Consider the following 23,947-nt stretch of genomic DNA (forward strand, 5'->3'; position numbering starts at 1 on the left):
CACAGTATTTATATGGCTGGTCCAGTTCAGTTTCTGGTCAGTGCTAACCCCCAGGATATTGATATTGGGGATTCAGTGATGGCACTGCCATTGAACATCAAGGGGCAATGGTTGGATTCTCTCTTGTTGGAGATGGTCATTGCCTTACACTTGTGTGACGCAAATGTCACTTGCCACTTGTCAGCCCAAGCCTGGGTGTAGGGCTAATATACTTTCCCCATAAGAATTCCATGCCTAAAATAGTGAATTAGAGGGAGAAAAAGACAGAAGCTGGGATTGTTCTCCTTAGAGCAGAAAAGGTTAAGGAAAGGCTGAATAGCGGTGTTCAAAATTAGAAAGAGTTTTGATGGAATAAATAAGGGGAAACTGTTTCCACTGGCAGAAATGTTAGGAACCAGATGACACAGATTTGACGAAAGGATGGTGGGGATGGGAGGGGGGGAGTGCAGGCGGTGCCAGGAAGCTGAGATTTTTTTTCAGTCCCTGAATCTGGAACGCACTGTACGACAAGGTGGTGGAAGCAAATTCAGCAGAAACTTTCAAAAACCAGGTGGATAAATATTTGAAATGGAGAACTTTGCAGGCCTGTGGGGAAGAAAACTAGGCTAGCGGAATCAGTTGGACAGCTCTTTCAGAGCAAGCACAGGCATAATGGGCCAAATGCCCGCTTCTGCGTTGTAACATTGTCTAAGCTACTGGAAGTCACTAGGTTGCTGTGTCTATGTGAAATGTAAGCTGTGGTGTTTGACAAAGTGTGTGTGGCATATGTTTTTTGTGCAGGACTGTCGACATGCTGCAGAGGAGGAGATCTACACCAAGCTGAATCAGAAGATTGACCAATTTCTGCAGCTGGCGGACTACGACTGGATGAGAGCAGAGCACAACGGCCACGCCAGCGATTACTTAGTCGACCTCATTGCTTTCCTGCGCAGTACTTTTGCCGTGTTCACACATTTACCAGTGAGTGCAACCATTTAAATTTCGTATTGCATGCCTTTCTTCTTTGAGGAAAAAAATGTCCCTACCTCTTGATCTTCTCTCCTGTCGCGGAAATTCTGGTTTTTACTGGGGGGGGGGGGGGAGGTGGTTCTACAGAAACTAACAGGCCTAGTGTACCTAAATGGCAGCTGAATCATGGAGGGCCAAGCTCAGCTCTGTCCTCACCTGATGTCCATATGTCTAGCTAATTAAGTTTTTCTGTACCATATTCACTGTAGTAAGGTAAGAAACATAGCAACCAATTTACCCGCAGGATAAAGGACTAGGTGTTAATTGGGGGATAAATATTGACCAGGGCCCCATGGAAATAGTGTCAAGGCATCTTTTACTTCCACCCAATGGGACAGAAGGGGTCTCGGTTTGATGTCTCAACCAAAAAGCAGCATCTCTGAAATTTCAGCACTCTCTCAGCTTTCTCTTTCACGGGAAGAAACCTTGACTGTGCCCAAACTACCTCTTCTTTGAAGGCAGCCCTTTGTTCAGACATAGTTTTGCCTGCTAATCTTTGATTCCAATTTATCTGAGCCAAATCCAGTCTTACACCACTGAATTTGGCCTCACCCCAGTTAATTATTCTTATTCTGGATTACTCTTTGTCCTTTTCCATAGCCAACCTAAACCTTATGATACAATGATCGCTGTCCCTTAAGTGTTCCCCTACTGACACTTGATCCGCTTGGCCCACCTCATTTCCAAGAACCAGGTCCAGCAATGCTTCCTCTCTCATCGGACTGGAAACATACTGCTTTAGAAAGTTCTCCTGAACGCAATGTTGGAACTCATGCCCCTCTCTGCTCTTTACAGTACTACTGTCCTAATATATATTTGGATAATTAAATTCCCCCATTATAACTACTCTATAATATTTGCACTTCTCTGTAATGTCCTTGCAAATTTGTTCCTCTACATCTTTCCCACTGGTTGGTCACCTATAAAGCACAGAGAGCATTGTAATTGCACTTTTTTTGTTCCTTAGGCCTAACGAAATAGATTCCGTCCTTGACCCCTCTGGAACATCCTCTATCTCCAGCATTGTAATGTTTTCCTTAATCAATCCTTCTTTCCTATCTTTCCTGAATACTTTGTATGGAATATTTAATACACAGTCCTGCCCTTCTTTGAGCCAGATCTTTCGCCACCACATCAACACGGCTATCTGCTTCCGCAACTCACCAATTCTACTTACCACACTCGTGTATTCACATTCATGCACCGTAACCCTAATTTAGACTTTACGCTGAACCTACTGTAGTGCTATCTGTACTCCCAAAATTCTTTACACCTTGGTATCCTTCCCTGGTTGACCTCCTGGTTCCCACTCCCCTGCCAGGTTAGTTTAAACCCTCCCCAACTGCACTAGCAAATCACCCTGCAAGGCAATTGATCTCGGCTCTAGGTGCAACCTGTCTTGTCTGTACAGGTTCCCTCTCCCCCAGAACTGATCCCAAAGTGCCAAGAACCTAAAGCCCTCCTGCACCATCCCTCCAGTCACTCATTCATCTGCTCTATCTTCTTATTCGCACATGGTACCGGGAGTAGTCCAGAGATCACTACTTTTGAGGCTTGCTTGCTAACTTTCTACCTAGCTTCCTAAATTCTGACTACAGGACCACATCCCTCTTTCTGCCTTTGTTGTTGGTACCCCCTCAGGGTGCTCTGCAGCCGTTCAGTGACACCTTGACACTGGTACTGTGGAGGCAACATAACATCCTGGTTTCACATCTACAGCCACGGACGTCCTTTAACTATCCACCCTCCTGTAACTATTGCTCTTCCAGTCTCTTTTGTGTGTCCCCCATACAGCTGAGCCATCCGTGGTGCCAGGACCTTGGCTCCGGCCGCACTCCCGAGATGAACCATGACTCTCCTCAGTATTCAGAATGGGGAATGAGATACACTCAGGGGACTCCTGCACTACCTGCCTCTTTCTTCTTGACTATCTGGCGGGCACCCATTCACTCTCTCCCTGCACACACTTGAGCTGCGGGGTGACCACATCTGTCAACATTTAAAGCTGTCAACCTCATGGGCGCATCAGTGTCGCCATCTGCTGCTCAAGCTCTGAAGTTGGTCTCTAGTCTGCTTCACAGTGATCCCGGTCTGGAACATAGGGACATAGGAGCAGGAGTAGGCCATTCAGCCCATCCAGCCTACTCTGCCATTCAATACGATCATGGCTGATCATCCACTTCAATGCCTTTTTCCCAAACTATTCCCATATCCCTCTATGTCACTGGCATTTAGAAATCTGTCAATCTCTGCTTTAAACATACTCAGTGACTATGCTTCCACAGCCCCCTAGGGTAGAGAATTCCAAAGATTCACAAAAAAAATTCTCCTCATCTCGGTCCTAAGTGGCTTCCCTCTGATTTTCTAGTTGTGTCCCTGGTTTTAGACTCACCAACCAGGGCAAACATCTTACTTGCATCTACCCTGTCTATCCCTTTAAATATTTTGTAGGTTTCAACAAGATCATCTCTCATTCTTTGAAACTCTAGAGAATACAGGCCCAGTTTCCCCAATCTCTCTTCATAGGACAATTCAACCATCCTGGGTTCACACTCCTCCCAGTCTGCTTCACAGTGATCCTTTCCTGCTTCACACTCCTCCAACCTGCTTCACAGTGATCCTACTCTGCTTAACACTCCTCCCAGTCTGCTTCACACTCGTCCAACCTGCTTCACACTCTTCCAACCTGCTTCACACTCCACCAATCAGCTTCACACTCCTCCAATCAGCTTCACACTCCTCCAACCTGCTTCACACTTCTCCAACCTGCTTCACAGTGATCCTAACCTGCTTAACACTCCTCCCGGTCTACTTCACAGTGAACCTGACCCGTTTCACAGTGACCCTGACCTGCTTCACACTCCTCCCAGTCTGCTTCACCATAATCCTGACCTGCTTCACAGTGATCTTCACCTGCCTCACAGTCCTCCAGTCTGTTTCACAATGACCCTGACCTTCTGCACACTCCTCCCAGTCTGCTTCACAGTGATCCTGAACTGTTACACACTCCTCCCGATCTGCTTCACAGTGATCCTGACCTGCTTCACAGTGATCTTGACCTGCTTCACAGTGATTCTGACCTGTTTCACGCTCCTCCAGTCTGCTTCACAGTGATCCTGACCTGCTTCACAGTGATCCTGACGTGCTTCACAGTGATCCTCACCTTCACACTCCTCCCATCTGCTTCACCGTGATCCTGACCTGCATCATACTCCTCCCGGTTTGTTCCACCGTGATCCTCACCTGCTTCACGCTCCTCCAGTCTGCTTCACAGTGATCCTCACCTGCTTCACACTCCTCTAGTCTGCTTCATAGTGATCCTGACCTGCTTCATACTCCTCCTGGTCAGCCTCACAGTGATCCTGACCTGCTGCGCACTCCTCCTGGTCCCGTTTACAGAGTCGGGAACCTGGATGTGGGGAGGGTGTTTGGTCACGCTGGCCTGACAAGGGAAATCATCCGCTTATTTGAGAATTGTAGCTATTTTTAATGGCAAGGTTTGTGGAGGCAAGAGATTGAACTTCAACTCAGTGGAGAGAGGATCGAGGTTGCTTTTGTTTCTAAGGGGAGTTGCACTTGTCTGAATTTCCTGCTCTTTCTGGTGCGTAGGGAGCTCTTGTTCCTGTGATTCACACTATCAGGTTCCATGGCTCCTTTTGGCCTCTCTTCCTCCAATTCTTTCACACCTTGTCTGCTAAGTGCATGCTGGCAATTAGTTCCATGGGTGTCATGTGCCCTCCACTACTTCGGTACCGTGGCATTTTTTCATTTGTGCGACTGAGTGGTCAGTTGGCTGTTTAATTTGAGGGAGGGGCGGGAAAGGGAGTGCATCACCAATGAATGCAATGTTGCCCTGATTGCACATGCACACACATGCTTTCCAGCTGGAGGCACTCATTAGTGGGGTCCTAGCTCATTTTATTTCTTTCTCTGCCTCCACCATCACCCTTCTAGTTCGGGGACCATCCTATTGCTTGCTGAAGAGCACCTCCCTAAACCAACTGAGAGAAACAATGGCTGTTCAAGTGCTTCCTACATGATGAATGGGTGCTGTGCTGGATTAAGATTACTATATATGTGATGGACTGTTAAAATTTTTGCATACCTGATTGACGGCATCCATCACATAACAGTTTAAGCAGGTAGTAGGCATCCTGCCTGCACAGAAAAGAATGGGAGTTTCCTTGCCCAACCATTGCCGGGATAGCTTCAGCTCTGCTACATTGTCAGAGGGGCAGTATTGTGGGAGTGCTACACTGTCAAAGCAGCAATACTGAGGGAGTACTCTGTTGTCAGAAGAGCAGTACTGGAAGGAGACTGCACTGTCAGACAGGCAGTACTGAGGGAGCGCTGAGGCAGCACTGGTCTGTCAGACGCGCATTACAGACCGCTGCATTGTCAAAGGGGCAGTACTGAGGGAGCGCTGGTCTGTCAAAGCTACAGTACTCGACTCATTCCTGGGATGAAGGGCATTTGTTATGAAAAAAGGTTGAGCAGGTTGGGCCTATGGCCATTGGAGTTTAGAAGAATGACAGGTGATCTTATTGAAACATATAAGATCCTGAGGGGTCTTGATAGGGTGGATACAGGGAGAATATTTCCTCTTGTTGGGGAAAGTAGAACTAGGGGTTGCAGTTTAAGAATAAGAGGGCTCCCTTCTAAGACGAAGATGAGAATTTTTTTCTCTGAGGGTCATTAGTCTGTGGAATTCTCTTCCCCAGAAAGCAGTGTTAAATTTATTCAAGGCAGAGTTAGACAGATTTTTGATTGACAAGAGTCAAGGTTATGGCGGGGCAGACAGGAAAGTAGAGTTGAGAGTGCAATCAGATCAGCCATAATCTTATCGAATGGTGGAGCAGGCTCGAAGGGCCGAATGGCCTTTCCCTGTTTCCAAGTCCTATGTTTCTATGGTCCCGTGTACTGAGGGATTGCTGTATTGTTGAAAGAGCAGCACTGGAGGAAACACTGCACTGCATTGTCAAAGAAGCAGGTAGAGAGGGAGTGCTGCATTCTCAAAGGGGCAGTGAGAGAGGGAGTGCTACGCTTTTGGAGGGGCAGTAATGAGGGAATGCTGCGCTGTTGGATGGGCAGCATTGAGAGAGAGTTGCAGTACATTGTCGAAGGGACAGTTCTGAGGGGTGCTATACTGACAGAGATGCTGTGTATTGGATGAGATTTTAAACTGGTAAACACTGGAGAATTTCATGTCAGTATCCGAAGGTGAGCAGGGGAAATCCTGGCCGACATATCTCATTCAACCAAAGCCACCAAAAACAGATTGGCCGGCCGTTCATCTTATGGCTATTTATGAGGTCTTGCTATGTGAGAAATCGTTGAAGACATGTATCATTATCAGAGGTCCTGATGTTGCCATCAGATATTGAGCCAAGTCTCTAATTTCCTGTTCTTGGGCTACTAAAGCTTTACTGAGAAGCTCACAAGGCTGTGAAGCACTGCCAGTGTGAAAGTTTGTCATCTAAAAATAAAACTTTCTATACTTTTAAAATAATTCGCCGAGGGTCAGCGCACCCCTTTCAGATCTAGAATGTGTCAGCTGTGGTTCAGCAGGTAGCCATCTCATTTTTAAATCAGGAGATGGTCAGTTCAAGTCCAGAGGCTTGAGCCATAATGCAGGCTGACACTCCAGGGCTGTACTGAGAGATGCCGTCTTGTTGGTGAAACATTAAATGGATACCCTGTCTGTCCTTTAATGTGGATGTAAAAGACCCCATGGCATTATTTGAAGAAGAATGGGAGTTCTTCCTGGTGTCCTGGTCAGTATTTATTCCTTAACCAATGTCACTGAATACAGGTTATCTGGCCATTATCACGTTGTTGTTGAAATGAGTTTGGGAGGAGTTTCAACTAGTTCCTTATTGACAATGGTTGGAAGCACAAGACAGCTCTTAATTAAACCTCAAAACAGCTTTGCTCTTGCTTCAAGAGTTGACCTTAGAATTTCAAGTGACAGCCACCCTTGTGGTCCTTGAGTGAGACTTAATTGCCAACCTCTGGGTGGTTCGTCAATGTGTTCCTCAGCCCTCAAACTTGAATCTCCTTGAAGAAGTCGAGAGCCCCCTTTATTGTACAAGGAATAGGAGGGTTACAGAACGAGTCATCATCTACTGCTATGGCTACACTGGGAAAGGAGTAGGGCCAAGGATAGCATCATGCTTTGAGCTCTGTTGCTTGGCTGATAAATATTCACTGGAAACATTTAAGTGGAAATAATGAAGATTTATTTAAATTAAAACAGATTTTTTTTAGATTTTGTTTACACTTTAGAAAGTTCCAAACTCACTGAAAAACTGCTCTGTTAAAAGAAAGAACAAACTTGCATTCAGATTGTACCTTTCACAGGTTGTCCCAAAGCAAGTGCTTCACAGCCCATTAACTATTTCTGAAATGAAGTTATGGTTGCTTTGTGGCAGCCGGTTGGCACACAGCAAGATCCCACAAACAACAAATGAGTGGACTGGCCAGTTATTCCACTGCTTATTCAGAGATCTATCTGCTCAAGCCTGTAGTGAGTCTTAAAACTCCAGAGAGCGGGTGAGAATGCTAATAACTGAGCTAAGCTTACACAAAGAAGAAGATGTACTTAGCACATCTCGCAAACGACCCACATGAACACAAGAATTCAAGATGAGGGGAGCTATCTTTGAAGAAAGGTAGAGCAGATTGGGCCTATATACTCATTGGAATTTAGAAGAATGAGAGGTGAACTTTTTGTAACAGGCGGTCTTGAGGGGACTTGACAGGGTGGATGCTGAGAGGATGTTTTCTCTTGTGGGGGAATCTAAAACTAGAGGATTCGTTTAAAAATTAGGGGCCTCTCCTTTAAGACTGAAATGGGAAAAATGTTTCCTCTGAGGGTTGTTACTCTTTGGAATTCTCTTCCCCAGAGAGCAGTGGAGGCTGGGTCGTTAAATATATTCAAGGCTCAGTTCGACGGATTTTTGATAGACAAGGGTTATGGGAGACCGACAGGAAAGTGGAATTGAGACCACAACCAGATCAGTCATGATTTAATTGAATTACAGAGCAGGGTCAAGGGGCTGAATAGCCTTCTCCTGTTCCCAATTCTTGTGTTCTTGTATCCCTAAATGCCCTACATCCAAAAAAAAATGATTTTGGAATATTTCCACACAGTACCACCCCACGTAGAGCACTTAACCGTATTTTTGGTGGTATTGGTAAAGGGAGGAATGTCAGTCAGGAGAATTCTCTTTTGAATAGTCCACCTGGGGCACTGGTGCTATGTTTCACCTGAAGTGAGGCATCTCCAACAGTGCAGCACTCTCTCTGTACTGTATTGAAACGTCAACACAGATTACAGGCTCAAGACCCACAATAGGATTCACACCCCACTCAGAGGCAAGAGCGCTCCATCGAGCTAAGCTGACCCTGCTCTAAAATTGTTTGCTTTTCCAATCCTTCCTTCTGATCATCACGCTGTTTTGTTCAAAAGCTGCGGTTGGGATTTCCAAAGATGTGAAATTTGAAGAGAGAGGGTTAGATGCAGCAGGCTCCTCTTAAGGGCTTTCACTAATAACCCAGATCTGCACATAACTGTACAGACTAATTGCAAGCCTCCAGATAGTATTCACTTGGGTGGCTTTTAAATAGCCTTGTAGAGAAGAATTTGGGAGGAGTGGGTAGTGCTGTGGGTCAGACACAGGCCAAATCTGTTGTTGCACAGGGTCAAAAGAAGAAAATAAACTGGATGGAACGATGTTAAAGGTGGTGCAAGAACAGAGACAGTTTGATGTTTATACATAAGTCTTTGAAGGTGGAAGGACAACTTGAGAAGTCTGTTAAAAAAGCATATGGTTGCTAAATCGAGGCATTGAGTACAAAAGCAAAGAAGTTATACTCAACCTTCATAAAAACTGGGTCTGCGGCAGATGATAAAGGAACCAACAGGAAGGAAAAACCTACTTGATCTCGTCCTCACCAAACTACCTGCCACAGATACACCTGTCCATGACAGTATTGGTGGAATGACCACCGCACAGTCCTCGTGGAGATGAAGTCCCATCTTCACATTGAGGATACTCTCCATCGATATTATGTGACACCCCCCACTGTGCTAAATGAGATAGATTTCGAACAGATCAAGCAACTCAAAACTGGGCATCCATGAAGTGCTGTGAGCTATCAGTATCAGCAGAATTGTATTCAACCACAAGCTGTAACCTCACGGCCCAGCATATACCCCACTCTACCATCACCATCAATCCGGAGGAATCAATCCAGGTTAAATGAAGAGTGCAGGGGGCCATAAATGCTGCAAATGCCATGGGCCCTGACAACATTCCGGCAATAGTACTGAAGACTTATGCTCCAGAACTAGCAGCACCGCAAGCCAAGCTGTTCCAGTACAACTACAATGCTGGCATTGACCCACCAATATGGAAAATTGCCCAAGTATGCCCTGTCCACAAAAAGCAGAACAATTCCAACTCAGCCAATTGCTGCCCAATCACTCTACTCTCGATCATGAGCAAAGTGACGGAAGACGTCATCGACAGTGCTATCAAGCAGCATTTATTCAGCAATAACCTGCTCACAGACACCCAGCTTGGGTTCTGCCAAAGCCATTCAGCTCCTGGCCTGATTACAGCCTTGGCCCAAACATGGATAAGAGAGCTGAACTCCAGAAGTTTGGTGATGTGAGGATTACTGCTCTTGACACCAGGCCACATTTGATCAAGTTTGGCATCAGCAAAATTTAAGCCAATGGGAATCAGGGGGAAAACTCTCTGGTGCTTGGAGTCATAACTAGCATAAAGGAAGATGGTTGTGGTTGTTGAAGGTCAACCAACTCAGTTACAGGACGTCACTGCAGGAGTTCCTCAGGGTAGTGTCTTAGGCCCAACCATCCTCAGCTGCTTCATCAATGACCTTCACTCCATCATAAGGTCAGAAGTGGGGATGTACACTGATGATTGCACAATGTTCAGCACCATTTGCAACACTTCAGATATTGAGGCAGTCCCTGTCCACATGCAGCAAGACCTGGACAATATTTAGGCTTAGGCTGACAAGTGGTAAGTAACAAGAGAGAATCTAACCATTTCCTCATTACCGTCAATGGTATTACCATTGTTGAATCCCCCACTATCAACATCCTGTTGGTTAGCATTGTGACCAGAAACTGAACTGAACTGGACCAGCCACATAAATACTGTGGTTAAAAGAAGATCATGTCAGAGGCTGGGAATTTTGTGGTGAGTACCTCACCTCCTGACTCCCCAAAGCCTGTCCACCATCTACAAGGCAAGTCAGGAGTGTGATGGAATGCTCTCCACCTTCCTGGATGAGTGCAGCTCCAACGACATTCAATAAGCACAACACCACCATCCAGTTCAAAGCAGCCCACTTGATTGGCACCCCATCCACCACCTTCAACATCCACTTCCTCCACCACCGACGCACAGTGGCAGCAATGTGTACCATCTACAAGATGCACTGCAGCAATCTGCCAAAGCTCCTTGGACAGCACCTTGCAAACCCATGACCATTACCATTTGGAAGGACAAGGGCAGCAGATAGATGGGAACGCCGCCACCTGCAAGTTTCCCTCCAAGCCACACACCATCCTAACTTGGAAATATATCGCCATTCCTTCACTGTCACTGGGTCAAAATCCTGGAACTCCCTCCCTAACAGCACTGTGGGTGTACCTACACCACATCGACTGCAGCGACTCACCATCACCTTCTCGAGGGCAATTAGGGATGGGCAATAAATCCTGACCCAGCCAGTGATGCCCAGTCACTGAAGTGTAGTCACTGTTGTAATACGGGGAATTACAGCAGTCAGTGTTATGGCTGAGGGAAAAATATTGGCCTCGGGTTACCAGGGAGAACTTTTCAGCTCTTCAAATATTGCCATGGCACCTTTTACCTCCACCTGAATGGGTATTTGGGACCCTGTTTTCACGGTTTGCCTGAAAGGTGGCATAATATATTCAAGTCTTGAGTGGGTCATGAAGCCACAACTGCCCAAGTGCTACCCACTAGGTTACAGCTGAAACTAATAAAGGAAAGATTCATCCATGAGAAGACATCAGGGGAGGAGAGAGACGAGGGTTTGGAAGTGGCAGAAGGTTGCTAAACAGCCAGCAAGCTTTTCTGTTTAAATAAAAACAGAAAATGCTGGAAAAACTCAGCAGGTCTGGCAGCACCCATGGAGAGAGAAACAGAGTCAACGTTTCGAGTCCGTTTGACTCTTCTTGAAGAAGATGCTGCCAGACCTGCTGAGTTTTTCCATCATTTTCTGTTTTTATTTCAGATTTCCAACATCCACAGTATTTTGCTTTTATCTAAGCTTTTCCGTTTACCTCTCTAGCCGTACTCTAGTTTGCTTCTTCTGTGGAGGGCGTTGTTTTAGTCTGTCAACTCTCTGGATGTACTGCAGGATGTCTCATGAAGACATCAGTTAGTCTAGAAAATGAGCTAGAGAAATGGATTCCAAAAGTTGTGTGCGCAGGTCATGTACTGAGAATTTACACCTGCCATTACTGGTGCTGCCTCAGCAATACTCTCAATACACTGAAGAACTATTTCAGGAGCAGGGCGGTGCTGAGAGAGGGAGAGGAGACAAACTGGTGCAACCAACACGTAACTTTCCTCAGAATGATCTCACGCACTGGCGACAGAACCTTCGCCTTTGTGCGAAGGAACAGTTCACTTCGACCCAGCAGGTCTCACTCTTCTTGACTATTTGCCAGTTGTCCAAAGTTTTGACAAGCGTGCCATTTTCTGAAGACAAAGTGCCCTCCTCCCCTTCCCTGCACTTTGAAACAATGTGTTTGTTTATCCAGGGAGCACTGTGATTAGGAGAGGTCCAGCCTTTACGCCGAGTGCTCTAATTCTGCAGAACTTTATTATGTTTGGCATTGCAGGAACAGAAAATTACCCAGACAGATGTTGTGATTCACCTTTCAGTGTTTCCAAAAAAAGTATTGGAAGGGGTTTAAAGATTTCATAAAAATTGGAACTGACATTTCCATTTTGCTTGACAGCTATGACCTGACTGTAAACGTGTGCATGTTACATACCTGTGCACAAGTGCCGGAGCTGCGACACACGTGCAGCTACAGGTTGTGCGCTATCACTTCAAGTTTGCAGCTGCTTTTTGTCAATTTTTTTCAACTTTATAAAGCGATTTTTAACTTCATCCGCTCTGTTTTTCACAAAAAGAAATCGCCCATCGCCTTAAGAACATCAGACCCTTCAACTTCCGCACCAAGTTGTAAGCAGTCCTCTCTAACTTTAATTTCAGTCTTGGAATGCTGTGTGATATGAAGCACAGCTTGAAGACAAACCCTGAGGACAGGGTGCCCAAATCTGGCTCCTTCACCAGCAATAGGGCCATTGAGATAAAGAATGGGGGAGGAATGTTCAATTTTCTGTATAAAATTGGGGTAATAAATTAGTGGGTACGGTAGCATAGTGGTTATGCTGCTGTATTATTTCAACTAATGATTCAGAGACAGGAGTTCAAATCCCACAGGGCAGCAGGGGAATTTCATAGAATGGTCACCGCACAGATGGCGGCCTTTCGGCCCTTCCTGTCCATGCCTGCTCTCTCCAAGAGCAACTCAGCTAGCTCACCTCCCCACCTTTTGCTTGGAGGCCTGAAATTTTTTTTTCTCTTCAACTAATTATCCAATTCCATTTTGAAAGCCACAATTGAATCTGCCTCCACCACGTTCTGAGGCAATGAATTAACTTCAGTTAAATCGAGTAAACCTAGAAGAAAAAGCTCTTTTCAGTAGTGATGAGCATGCAACTACTGGATTTGTCATAAAAAAAACCCACCTGGTTCACAAACATCTTTCAGGAAAGGAGGCCAAACATCTCAGTCCTAAAACATCGCTGTAGGAGTTCCTCAGGGTAGTATCCTAGGCCCATGCATCTTCAGCTGCTTCATCAATGACCTTCCCTCCATCATAAGGTCAGAGCTGGGGATGTTCACTGATAATTGCACAACGTTCAGTACCATTTACAATTGCTCAGAGAACGAAGCATTCCATGTCCACATGCAGCAAAACCTGGACAACATTCAGGCTTGGATAGTTAAGTGGCAAATGACCTTCACGCCACACTAGTCCCAGGTAAAGAGCATCTCCAGCAAGAGAGAATCTTAACTATCTCGCCTTGACGTTCAATGGAACTACCATCTCTAAATCACAACCCCCCCCAATCAACATCCTAGGGAAATCAGCCACGTAAATACAAAGAAAACAAGAACAGGTCAGAAGCTGAGAACTCTGTGGCGAGTAACTCACCCACTAACTCCCCAAAGCCTGTCCACTATTTACAAAGCACGAGTCAGGAGTGTGATGCAATACTCCCCACATGCCTGGATGAGTGCAGCTCCAACAACACTCAAGAAGCTCAAAACCATCCAGGACAAAGCAACCAGCTTGATTGGCACCACATCTGCCTCCTTGAATATTCACTCCCTCCATCTCCAGTGCATAGTGGCAGCAGTGTGTACCATCGCAACTCATCAAGGCTCCTTTGCCAGCACCTTCCAAACTATGACATTTACCACCTCGAAGGACAAGGACAGCAGATCCATGGGAATGCTACCACCTGCAAGTTCACCGCCACTCCATCCTGACTTGAAGCTATGTCCTCTTGCCTTCACTGTTGCCAGGTCAAAATTTCACTCCCTAATAGCACTATGGATAACTGCAAGGATTCAAGATGGCTCGCCACCACCATAGGGGCATTTGGGGTTGGCCAATAAATGCTGACCTTGCCAGCGAAACCCACATCCCTTGAACGAATGAGTAAAACGTTTTCTGACTATCCAAAGCTAGATGGGGAAGTAAGCTGTCAGGACACAAAGATGCGGCAAAAAGAATAAACTGGTTAATTGTTCTATCAAGAATGGAATATAATAGATGGAATATATCGGGAAGTGTGAATTCATACACTTTAGCAGGAAGAGTGGAACTCAGAATATTTTTTTAAAAGGTGACAGAGTATTAAATCTTGGGATTCAGGGGGATTAGAGCATCCTTGTACATGAATCGCAGAATGTTAATGTGGAGGTACTGCAAGCAGTTAGGGAGACACATAGTACGTTGGCCTTTATTGCAAGCAGGTTGCACAATAAGTGCAAGGAAGTTTTGCTGCACATGTATAGGCCGTTGATGAGACTACACCTGGAGTAGTGTGCACAGTTTTGGTGGTCTTGTCTAAGGAAGGAAGTACTTGCCTATGAGGGGTACCTTGAAGGTTCACCACATTGGGATAAGAGGGCTGTCCTATGAGGAGAGCTGAGTAGCATTTGCCTGTACTCTGGAGTTTAGAAGAATGTAAGGTGATCTCAATGAAATGTTTAAAATTCTTTTGAGAGTTTGCCAGAATAATTGCTGAGAGGCTGTTTCCTCTGGCTGGAGAGTCTAGAACTATGGGTCACAGTCTCAGGAGAAAGGAATGGCCATTGAAGATTGAGATGAGGAGAAATTTCCTCACACTCAGAGGGTTGTGATTCTTTGGAATTCTCTATCCCAGAAGGCTGTGGATGCTTAGCCTTTGAGTATGTTCAAGACTGAGATTGATAACGTATTAAGGAAAGGAAGAAAAGGGAGAGGAGTGGCAGTATTGATTAAGGACAGCATTGCAGTGCTGGAGAGTGAGGATGTCCCAGAGGGGCCAAGGACAGAATCTATATGACTAGAGCTAAGTCTCAAAAAGGTGCTCAGTGCAGTCTGTAGGCCACCAACTAGTGGAAAGGATGTCGAGGAGCAAATTAATGTGGAGGAAATTCCAGATGGGTAGAAGAACCATAGAGTAGTTTTAATGGGGGACTTGAATTATCCAAATGTATATTGGGATATATATTAAGTAGTGCAAAGGGCAGAGAGGGGCAACAGTTCCTAGAGTGTGTTCACAAAAATTTTCAAGAGCAGCTTGTTTTCAGGCCAACGAGAGGGGAGGCATTGCTACAGCTTATTCTTGGTAACTAGGTGGGCCAAGTGGATCAAGTGTCAGTAGGAGAACATTGTATCAGAAGTTTTAGGCTGCCTATGGAAAAGGAGAAAGAACAACTAAGAGTGAGAATAATTAATTGGAGAAAAGCCAACTTCAATGGAGTAAGAATGGAACTGGGCCAAATAAATTGGATTCAAAAGTTTGTAGGAAAAACAGTAGCTGAACAATGGGCTACCTTCAAAGAAGGGATAGTTTGTGCATAGTCAAGGCATATTCCCTCAAAGGGGAAAGGAAGGGCAAATAAATCTCCCTGGATGACAGATAGAGATTAAGATGAAAAAGAAAAAAGTAAGCTTATGACAGATGTCAGGTGGATAATACAATTGAGAACCAGGCCAAATATAGAAGGTTCAGAGGGGAAGTGAAAAAGCAAGCAAGAGAAGCAAAGAGAGAGTATGAAAAGATACTGGCAGCTAACATAAAAGACAATCACAAAGTCTCCTAAAAGCATGTAAATTGTAAAAGGGTGTTAAAAGGAAGAATAGAGCTGATTAGGGATCCAGAACTTGCCATGCCCCCAGCCAAACTGTTCCAAACGGCCAAAACACTGGTTATGTGGAAAATTGCCCAAATATGTCCTGTACACAAAAAGCAGGACAAATCCAACCCAGGCAATTACCGCCCCATCAGTCCACTCTCAATCATCAGTAAAGTAATGGAAGGGGTCATCAACAGTGCAATCAAGCGGCACTTGCTTAGCAATAACCTGCTTACTGAATCTCAACTTGGGTTCCGCCAGGGCCATTCAGCTCCTGACCTCATTACAGCCTTGGTTCAAACATGGACAAAAGAGCTGAATTCCCAAAGTGAGGTGAGAGTGACTGCCCTTGACATCAAGGCTATGCGTTTGACCGAATGTGGCACCTAGGAGCCCTAGCAAAACTGGAATCGATAGGAATCGGGGGGAAAACTCTCCACTGGTCGGAATCATACCTGGCACAAAGGAAGATGTTTGTGGTTCTTGGAGGTCAGTCATCCCAACTCCAGGGCATCACTGCAGGAGTTCCTCAGGGTAGTGTCCCAGGCCCAAACATCTTCAGCTGCTTCATCAATGACCGTCCTTTCATTATTAGGTCAGAAATGGGGATGTTCGCTGATGATTGCACAATGTTCAGCACCATTCGTGACTCCTCAGATACTGAAGTAGTCCATGTCCAAATGCAGCAAGACCTGGACAATATCCAGGCTTGGGCTGACAAGTGGCAAGTAACACTCATGCCACACAAGTGCCAGGTAATCAACACCTCTAACGAGAGAGAATCTAACTATCACCCTGTGACATTCAATGCCATTACCATCTCTGAATCCCCCACTATCAACATCCTGAGGGTTACCATTGACCAGAAACTGAACTGGACTAGCCATATAAATACTGTGACTACAAGACCAGGTCAGAGGCTAGGAATCGTGCGACGAGTAACTCACCTCCTGACTCCCCAAAGCATGTCCACCATCTACGAGGCACAAGTCATGAGTGTGATGGAATACTCCCCACTTGTTTGGATGAGTGCAGCTCCCATAAGACTCAAGAAGCTTGACACCATCCAGGATAAAACAGCCTGCTTGATTGGCACCCCATCCACAAACATTCACTTCCTCCATCACCGATGCACACTGGCAGCAGTGTGTACCATCTACAGGATGCACTGCAGGAATTCACCAAGGCTCCTTAGACAGCACCTTCCAAACCCACAACCACTACCATCTGGAAGGACAAGGGCAGCAGATAGTTGGGAACATCACCACCTGGAAGTTCCCCTCCAAGTCACTTACCATCCTGACTTGAAAACACATCGCCGTTTCTTCACTGTCACTGGGTCAAAATCCTGGAACTCCCTCCCTAACAGTATTGTAGGTGTACATACACCACATGGACTGCAGCAGTTCAAGAAGGCAGCTTACTACCATCTTCTCAATGGCAACTATGGGTGGGCAATAAATGCTGGCCCAGCTAGTGAAGCCCACATCCCATGAATTAATTAAAAAAAAAGAGATTTACACACAGAGGCAGGGGTACTAAATTAATACTTTGCATCTGTCATTACCAAGGAAGAAGACACTACCCGGGCTGTGGTGAAAGAGGAAGTAATTAAACAGGAAGGATTTAAAATTGACAAGGAAGGGGTATTAGATAGGCACCAGGATGGGTTGAGATGCGCCCAAGAACACTGAGGGTATTGAGAGTGGAAATTGCAGAGGCACTGGCTATAATTTTTCAGTCATCCTTAGACTCAGAGGTGGTGCCTGAGGACTGGCAACTACAGACCAGTCGACTTCTGTCTTGGGAAATTTTCTAGAAACAATAATTAGGGACAAAATTAATAGTCACATGGACCAAATGTGGGTTTATTGAGGAAAGCCAGCATGAATTTCTTAAAGGAAAATCAAGTTTAACCAAGTTGCTGGAGTGTTTTGATTAGGTAACAGAGAGGGTTGACGAGATCAAAGCTATTGATGCGATGTGCATGACTTCCAAAAGGCGTTTGATACAGCGCCGAACAGCAGACTTGTGAGCAAAGTTATAGCTCATGGAATAAAAGGGGTAGTGGCAACATGGATACAAAACTGGCTGAATGACAGGGAACAGAGAGTAGTGGTTCATCGATGTTTTTTTTAGGCAGGAGGAAGATTTGTAGTGGAGTTCCCCAAGGATCAGTTTTGGGACTCTTTCTCTTCCTGATATGACCTAGATCTTGTTGTAAAGGGCACAATTTCAGAATTTGCGGATAATACAAAACTTGAAAGCATTGTGAAGTGTGGGGGGGATAGTGTCCTACAAGGACATTGATAAGTTGGTGGAATGAACAGACAAGTGGCAGATGAAGTTTAATGTGCAGAACTACAAAGTGATTCATTTTGATAGAAAGAACATGGAGAGACAACATAATATAAAGGGTACAACTCTAAAGGGGATGCAGGAGCAGAGGGGCCTTGGTGTATCTGTGCCTAAGTCATTGAAGGTGGCAGGACAGGTTGAGAGCGCGGTTAATAAAGCATACAATATTCTAGGCTATATTAATAGGGACATAGAATACAAGAGCAAGGAGATTGTGTTGAACTTGTGTAAGACACTTGTTCGGCATCAGCTGGAGTAGTGTGTCCAATTCTGGGCACTGCACTTTAGTAAGAATATGAAGGCATTGGTGAGAGTGCTGAGAAGATTTATAAGAATGGTTTCAGGGATGAAGAACTTCAGTTGTGAAGATAGATTGGAGAAGTTGGGACTATTTTCCTTGGAGAAGAGAAGGTTGAGAGGAGATTTGATTGAGGTATTCAAAATCATGAGGGGCCTGGACAGAGTAGATGGAGAGAAACTGTTCCCACTCATGAAAAGATCGAGAACGAGAGGGCACAGATGTTGAAGTAATTGGCAAAAGAAGTAATAGTGACATGAGGAAAAACTTTTTCCTGTTGTGTGTGGTTAAGATCTGGAACGCTGTGCCTGAGAGTGTGGTGGAGGCAGGTGCCATCGAGGCACTCAAAAGGGAATTAGACTGTTATTTGAAAGGAAGAATGTGCAGGGTGTTGGGGCAAAGGCGGAGAATGGCACAAGGTAAATTGCTCATTTGGAAAACCGGTGCAGACATGACGGGCTGAATGGTCTCCTGCTCTGTAACAATTCTGTGACAGACTGGTGGGATCTAAGCAAATCAATGGATAGGGAGTTAGGCCTGAAATGTGGAGTTGATGTGTACGTTCATCCATGACCTTGAATGATGCAGCAGGCTCCAAGAGCTGTGAGGCTGACACCTCCTATTTCTTATGTAGTTCTGTCTTACGTTCTTAATTCAGTTGCTGCAACTGTTGTGCGATTTAGGGTGGAACAATTCCAGGCTTGTGCAGGCAAGACACATAAGTTCTTGGTTTTTACAGAAAGAAAGAATTTAGGTTTATGTAGCGCCTTTTGCGGCCTCAGGATATCCCAAAATGCCTTATAGCCATTGAAGCACTCTCTGTTGTAGTTTATGAAATGGTCAATTTGCACACAATAAGCTCCCACAAACTACAGTTTGACTATAAATAGATAACCTGTTTTTTTGTTTAGTGATGTTCCTCAAGGGATAAATATTGGTCAGGACACAAGGGAGAATCCCCTGCCCTTTACAAAATAGTGCCATGAGATCTTTAACGTCCAGATGAGAGGGCAGGCGGGGATTCGATTTACCGACTTACTCAAATGCTGGCACCTCTGACATTGCAGCACTCCTTCAGCACCGCACAGGAGGATTTTGTGCTTAGGTCTCTGGAAGTGGCTTGAATCCACAACATTCTAACATCTGAGCTGAAAGCGCTACCAACTGAGCCACTGCTGACAGAGTTTCTGTCTGTTCTCAATCAAATGTTCAAAACTAGCAACTACTTTACTTCCCTCACCCGCCCCCACCCCCCTACCCCACCCTCACTTGACATTTAAACCTGAAACTGATCAGGGGCCGTGGGTGGAAATATTTCAGTGGAGTGACAGTTCATTGGCTGAAGTGAGGAAGCTTGTCCTGATTGCGTGTACTACTGTATTCTGAGATTAATGTACGTTTATTTTAACAGTAATTTTATTGGTGCCTTTGTTAACGAATCCTTTGATAACCGGGTTCCATAATTAACGGTACAGACTCTCGGGTCCCCGCTCCCCCCTGTAATTGTTAACATATTTGTAACTTTTCAAACAACTGTGCTACTGTTAGCACTGAGGACACTCTCTGATTACAGCCCAGCCTCGCCTGTGTTATTCCTGATCCATGGAATCGAAGAGTTTAAAAGTTTGGAAATGTAAATAAAATTAAACAACTCCACGCTCAATTTCCTGAAGCCTGATTGGTTGGGAAATGGTTAAGAACAATGCCCCATACATCCCGTGTCTCACCAAAACTTCACCTGCGCTCCCCGCACCCCTCCCCCAACCAATGCCACAATCCCTTAAAAGATAGGAGGACTGTGCTCTTGACCCTTTATTCTGATGGTGCTGACTCCTGGGTATTTGTTGCCCTCTGGTATCTTGTGTGTGAGCCTGAACAGTGAATGCCCTTGATCTGTGCACACTTCAGGCCCAGGCCGAGTCCAATCCTGTTGTTGCCACATAAATCAGGAGCTGGAATCCTGGCTGAATATTCCTTCCTCCCTGACTGAGATTCCGTAACTAAGCACAGCTGGTGTACTGAACCTACCTACAATGTGTGTCTACAGTAGCACACGGGCAATGCGTTTAAATCTTTGAAGCCACTGGCAGCCACTCTTCCAGGTTTCATTTCAGGGTAGTGCAAGAGAGTTTGCTTTTGGTTGAAAAATTAATCTGGAAATGAAAAATTAGCATCAGTAAAAGTGACTGTGAAGCTGTCAGTTTGTCGTTAGGATAAAAACAATGTTTTCAGGAAGGAAAACTCTTGTCTGTACTTCGTCTGGATTTATAGGGGATTCTAGTCCCACATCAACACAATTGCTTCTTGACTGCCTCCTGGAGTGGTCTCGGGAGACATTCAGTTCTATCATCAGCTTCTCAGGGCAACTGGGAGTAAGTAAAGATATGCCAGCAACACTTAAATCCCCAGAACGACGAGCACAACAGAAGGGCAAACACCTGGCATGAACATGAACATTCCACCGGGCATTGCGCGCAAACTCTGAATTTAGGCGGTAGGATGTACCTGTGTCAAAACAAACACAAAAAATGATGACGAGAGCCATTGGAACGTGTGGTGGAGCCCAACCAAATTTTGGGCCACAAGAATATAAATTCTTCAGCAAGTCTGTACATTGTCTCAGGGGCATCTGGATTACATGAAACACTGTGTGAAACAGTGGAAAGTAGTTTTTTTCTTTATTCTTGTGCATTTTGAGCTGTTGAAACACACTCGGCCTCTTGCAGTTCCCCCGCCACTGCTTGTGTTTATATTAATAGCTGCCATTTGTTGGCTTAACTGACCAATCAGGCAAGTTAAGTGAGAGAGCTGGCCATTACGTGGCACCTTGGTATGTGAAGCAGTAATAAATAATAACTAGCCGACCAACACCAAGTGGCCTGAGTCAGAATGACATGATGTAATATTGGGACATTTGAATCAGCTGGGGACCAGGATTCAATTTAGGTCAGAGGATGGGTGGTGGGTCAGCAGAACATTGGAATAATTGAGTCTGGTATGACAGAAGCATCGATGAGGGTTTCAGTGGCAGATGGATAGAGGTAGGAGTAGAGGTGGGCCATGCTGTGGAATTGAATGTTGTTGGTTGTCGTGACAGAGAGGATATGCATTGAGAAACTCAGCTAGGCATTGATACAATGCTAAAGTTCAGCCTGAAGAGGAATGGAGTTGGCGCCGGGGCTAAAGGTGGTGGTTTTGAACAACACCAAGGCAGTGGAAGGGCTTAGAGAAGCACTTAGGCAAAGCGGGGTAATACTAACAGACGATGATGGAAAGGACTGCTTGGGGAGATTTAAATATGGGGTTATGAGAGAGAAGGGATCAGATCTGGTAGAGCAATTGGAGTTTAGCTGGGGCAGTTGTTAATGAGGACGAGGGGTTGAAGGTGGTTTTTTTTTAGGGGCGAATTAATGGCAACGGTTTTGAAGGCAGGGGAACAATCCCTGAGGCCCGTATTGGTTAAACCCTTTACCGTATTGGTTAAAATCAGTAACCAGGAAGAGAAATGGGTTTAGTGAGAAAGGATTGAGGGAGCAAAAGGCAGGGCTCATGAATAGGATGTGCTTGGAGTGGGTAGGAGGGAGTGACAGGGAGAAACTGAAGAGATCGGAGCTCAGGCAGTGGTGGGCTTAGGACAGAGAAAGGTTTGGCTTAATGGGCCAGGAAGGATAGGGAGCAGCAGAGGCAGTTAAAAAGGGACTCTATCCTGGAGACAAAAGTAGTCTATGAGTTCTTTGCACAATAAGGTGAGGCTGTGGAGCTGGGGGAATGAGGTTTAAGGAGAAGTAGTTGGAAGTAGAGAAGAGAAGCTTGGGTTCTTTTTCTCCCCTCCAGGATGATTCTAGAGTAGTAGGCCATTTGCGCACTGGAAAGCACACCCAGTAAAGCTGGTAGTCAAGCTACACCTGGCAACAGGAAGCTAAAGACATTTGTGCATCAGGTACACCGAAGTTAGCCCCTCTTGGACTTGTGGGTGTGAAGGTATGGACCAAATCAGGGTGTGAAATGGTGAAGGATTTTCTGAGGGCAAGAGCATTCAAGGTGTGTTTGAAGGAGTGGTTGAGCAAATCAGATATGGAAGATTAAGAGCTAGGCGATATGCTGTTCAAGAAATAACTTGAGGGAGATATTTTCCAGGGACAGATGCAGAAGGAAGTTTGGTTGAAAGAGAGTAATGTGGACATGCAAGGACCTGTTTGAAGATTGCCTTGTTCGAGATTGAAACCATAGGGGTAGAGTGCCTGCAGGATATGGCAGGGTGGAGAGGGTCGCATAAATTTGGAGGGACAGATTCAGGGAGAAGAGGAAAGCATTGAACTTAGAGGAAAGAGAACAAGGGAGGAGCACTGCGGTGGAGATTGAAGATGCTGAGGATGAGGAGTTGCTCATCATAGAGGCGCAGGGAAAAGGTAAAGTGGGAGGATATCTCGAGAAGAAACACACTGTGGTTTGATGGAGGGTACGCAACAATGATTTTAAAGGTGATTCAGGTGAGGTGTTTGACGGAGGAGAATATGCCAGGGGAGTAGGGATAAGGTGCGGATTGGTGATGAATGTAACACTAGATGGTAGGGGGTATAGCCATGCGAATAGGATTTGATTAGAGGGAAGGTGTTGACACCTTTGTGCCAGGTTTTAATCAGAGCCTGGAAACATCAACAGTAAAGTCAAGGATTGCAAGGACCTTGTCAATGAATGAATGGACATTCTGCAGGGCACAGTGGTGAGGACCTGTGATCATTGATCTTCTCGCAAAATGCCAAGGAGCAGTGCTGGGTACGTGAGTAAGACATGGAGGTATCTCAGCAGGAATGCTGCCAAGAGCTGGCTGAGGCATTTGCTGTTGATGAGGCAACGACAGGTGCTGAGATGGGTTGGCTTGGGAAATCCAAATAAAAGGTAAAGGATTCAAGCTCAGGATGATAGCAGGAACGAGGGAAGGCTGGTGTTTGACAATGGGTGTAGTTTGGGAGAGCTGAAATACCTGAAAGCAGAAAGATGCAAGGTGGATGACGGAGTGAAAAAGGAAATAACAAGCCCAAGGGGAACAAAAGTAAGGAAAAAGTAACAGGCTTGGATCTGGTATGGCAACCAAAATGCTGACATGAGAGATTTTGGATTACTCAGGCCTGGTAGAGATTAGGGGAGACTTGAAGCAGTCGTAAAGAGAGGACGGGGAGGAGCTGACATGGAACAGCCCAAAGTTCAAGTCTGAGGGCCAGGAGGCTGTGGTGAGTCCACTTAAGAATGCCACAAATGAAGAAATGTTTTGTGGTTCTATTCCTCTAAATTCCATTTAATAGTAGTCGGAATTAGGAAGCCACAGAATAGAGGATTTCCAGATGTTGGAAGATGAAAAGCAGTACATTTTACTTTTGAGAAAAAAGCCACAAAGAGTTGGCACTTTGATGGTTAATAACAGTGGAATTGAACCTTGTGTAATTGGGCAAGGGGGTCTTCATTAATGCATACCCACCCCGCAAGAGAGTGGCTGCCCAAGTCCAGTTTAAGCAGGAGGATTTGTATATTCGCCAATATTAATATTTGAGAACGCCTGTTTTTAGCTCTGTACTCGTACTCACAGAGAGGAAACCGGACTTTCTTTCAGACAATTTTTCCCCTGCTCTCTTAAAAGTTCCGACTTCTGTTGGAGTAAAGCTCCACCAATGCTAACCACCTTCCGGTCCTGCACTCAAATGGCCATTATATGTGTGTGGGCCTCGGTAGTTAGTATATGTTTGCAGCCTGTTTCAGAGGGAAAAACATCAAGTTGAACCTAAATCA

At 45.4% G+C, this 23,947-nt stretch overlaps 1 protein-coding gene across 3 annotated transcripts in view; it reads left to right on the top strand.

Annotated features, from left to right (window-relative positions):
• Positions 1-23,947, top strand: part of LOC144688399 (exocyst complex component 6B) — a 623,897-nt gene that overhangs the window by 451,810 nt on the left and 148,140 nt on the right. For all 3 annotated transcript variants that reach the window (XM_078554888.1, XM_078554897.1, XM_078554904.1), the window contains exon 18: positions 781-960. In XM_078554888.1, coding sequence (XP_078411014.1) covers positions 781-960 — 180 coding nt within the window. The remainder of the gene's footprint in view (positions 1-780; positions 961-23,947) is intronic.

Source organism: Cetorhinus maximus, chromosome 1 (genome assembly GCF_964194155.1).
Source record: "Cetorhinus maximus chromosome 1, sCetMax3.hap1.1, whole genome shotgun sequence".
Lineage (NCBI taxonomy): Eukaryota > Metazoa > Chordata > Chondrichthyes > Lamniformes > Cetorhinidae > Cetorhinus > Cetorhinus maximus.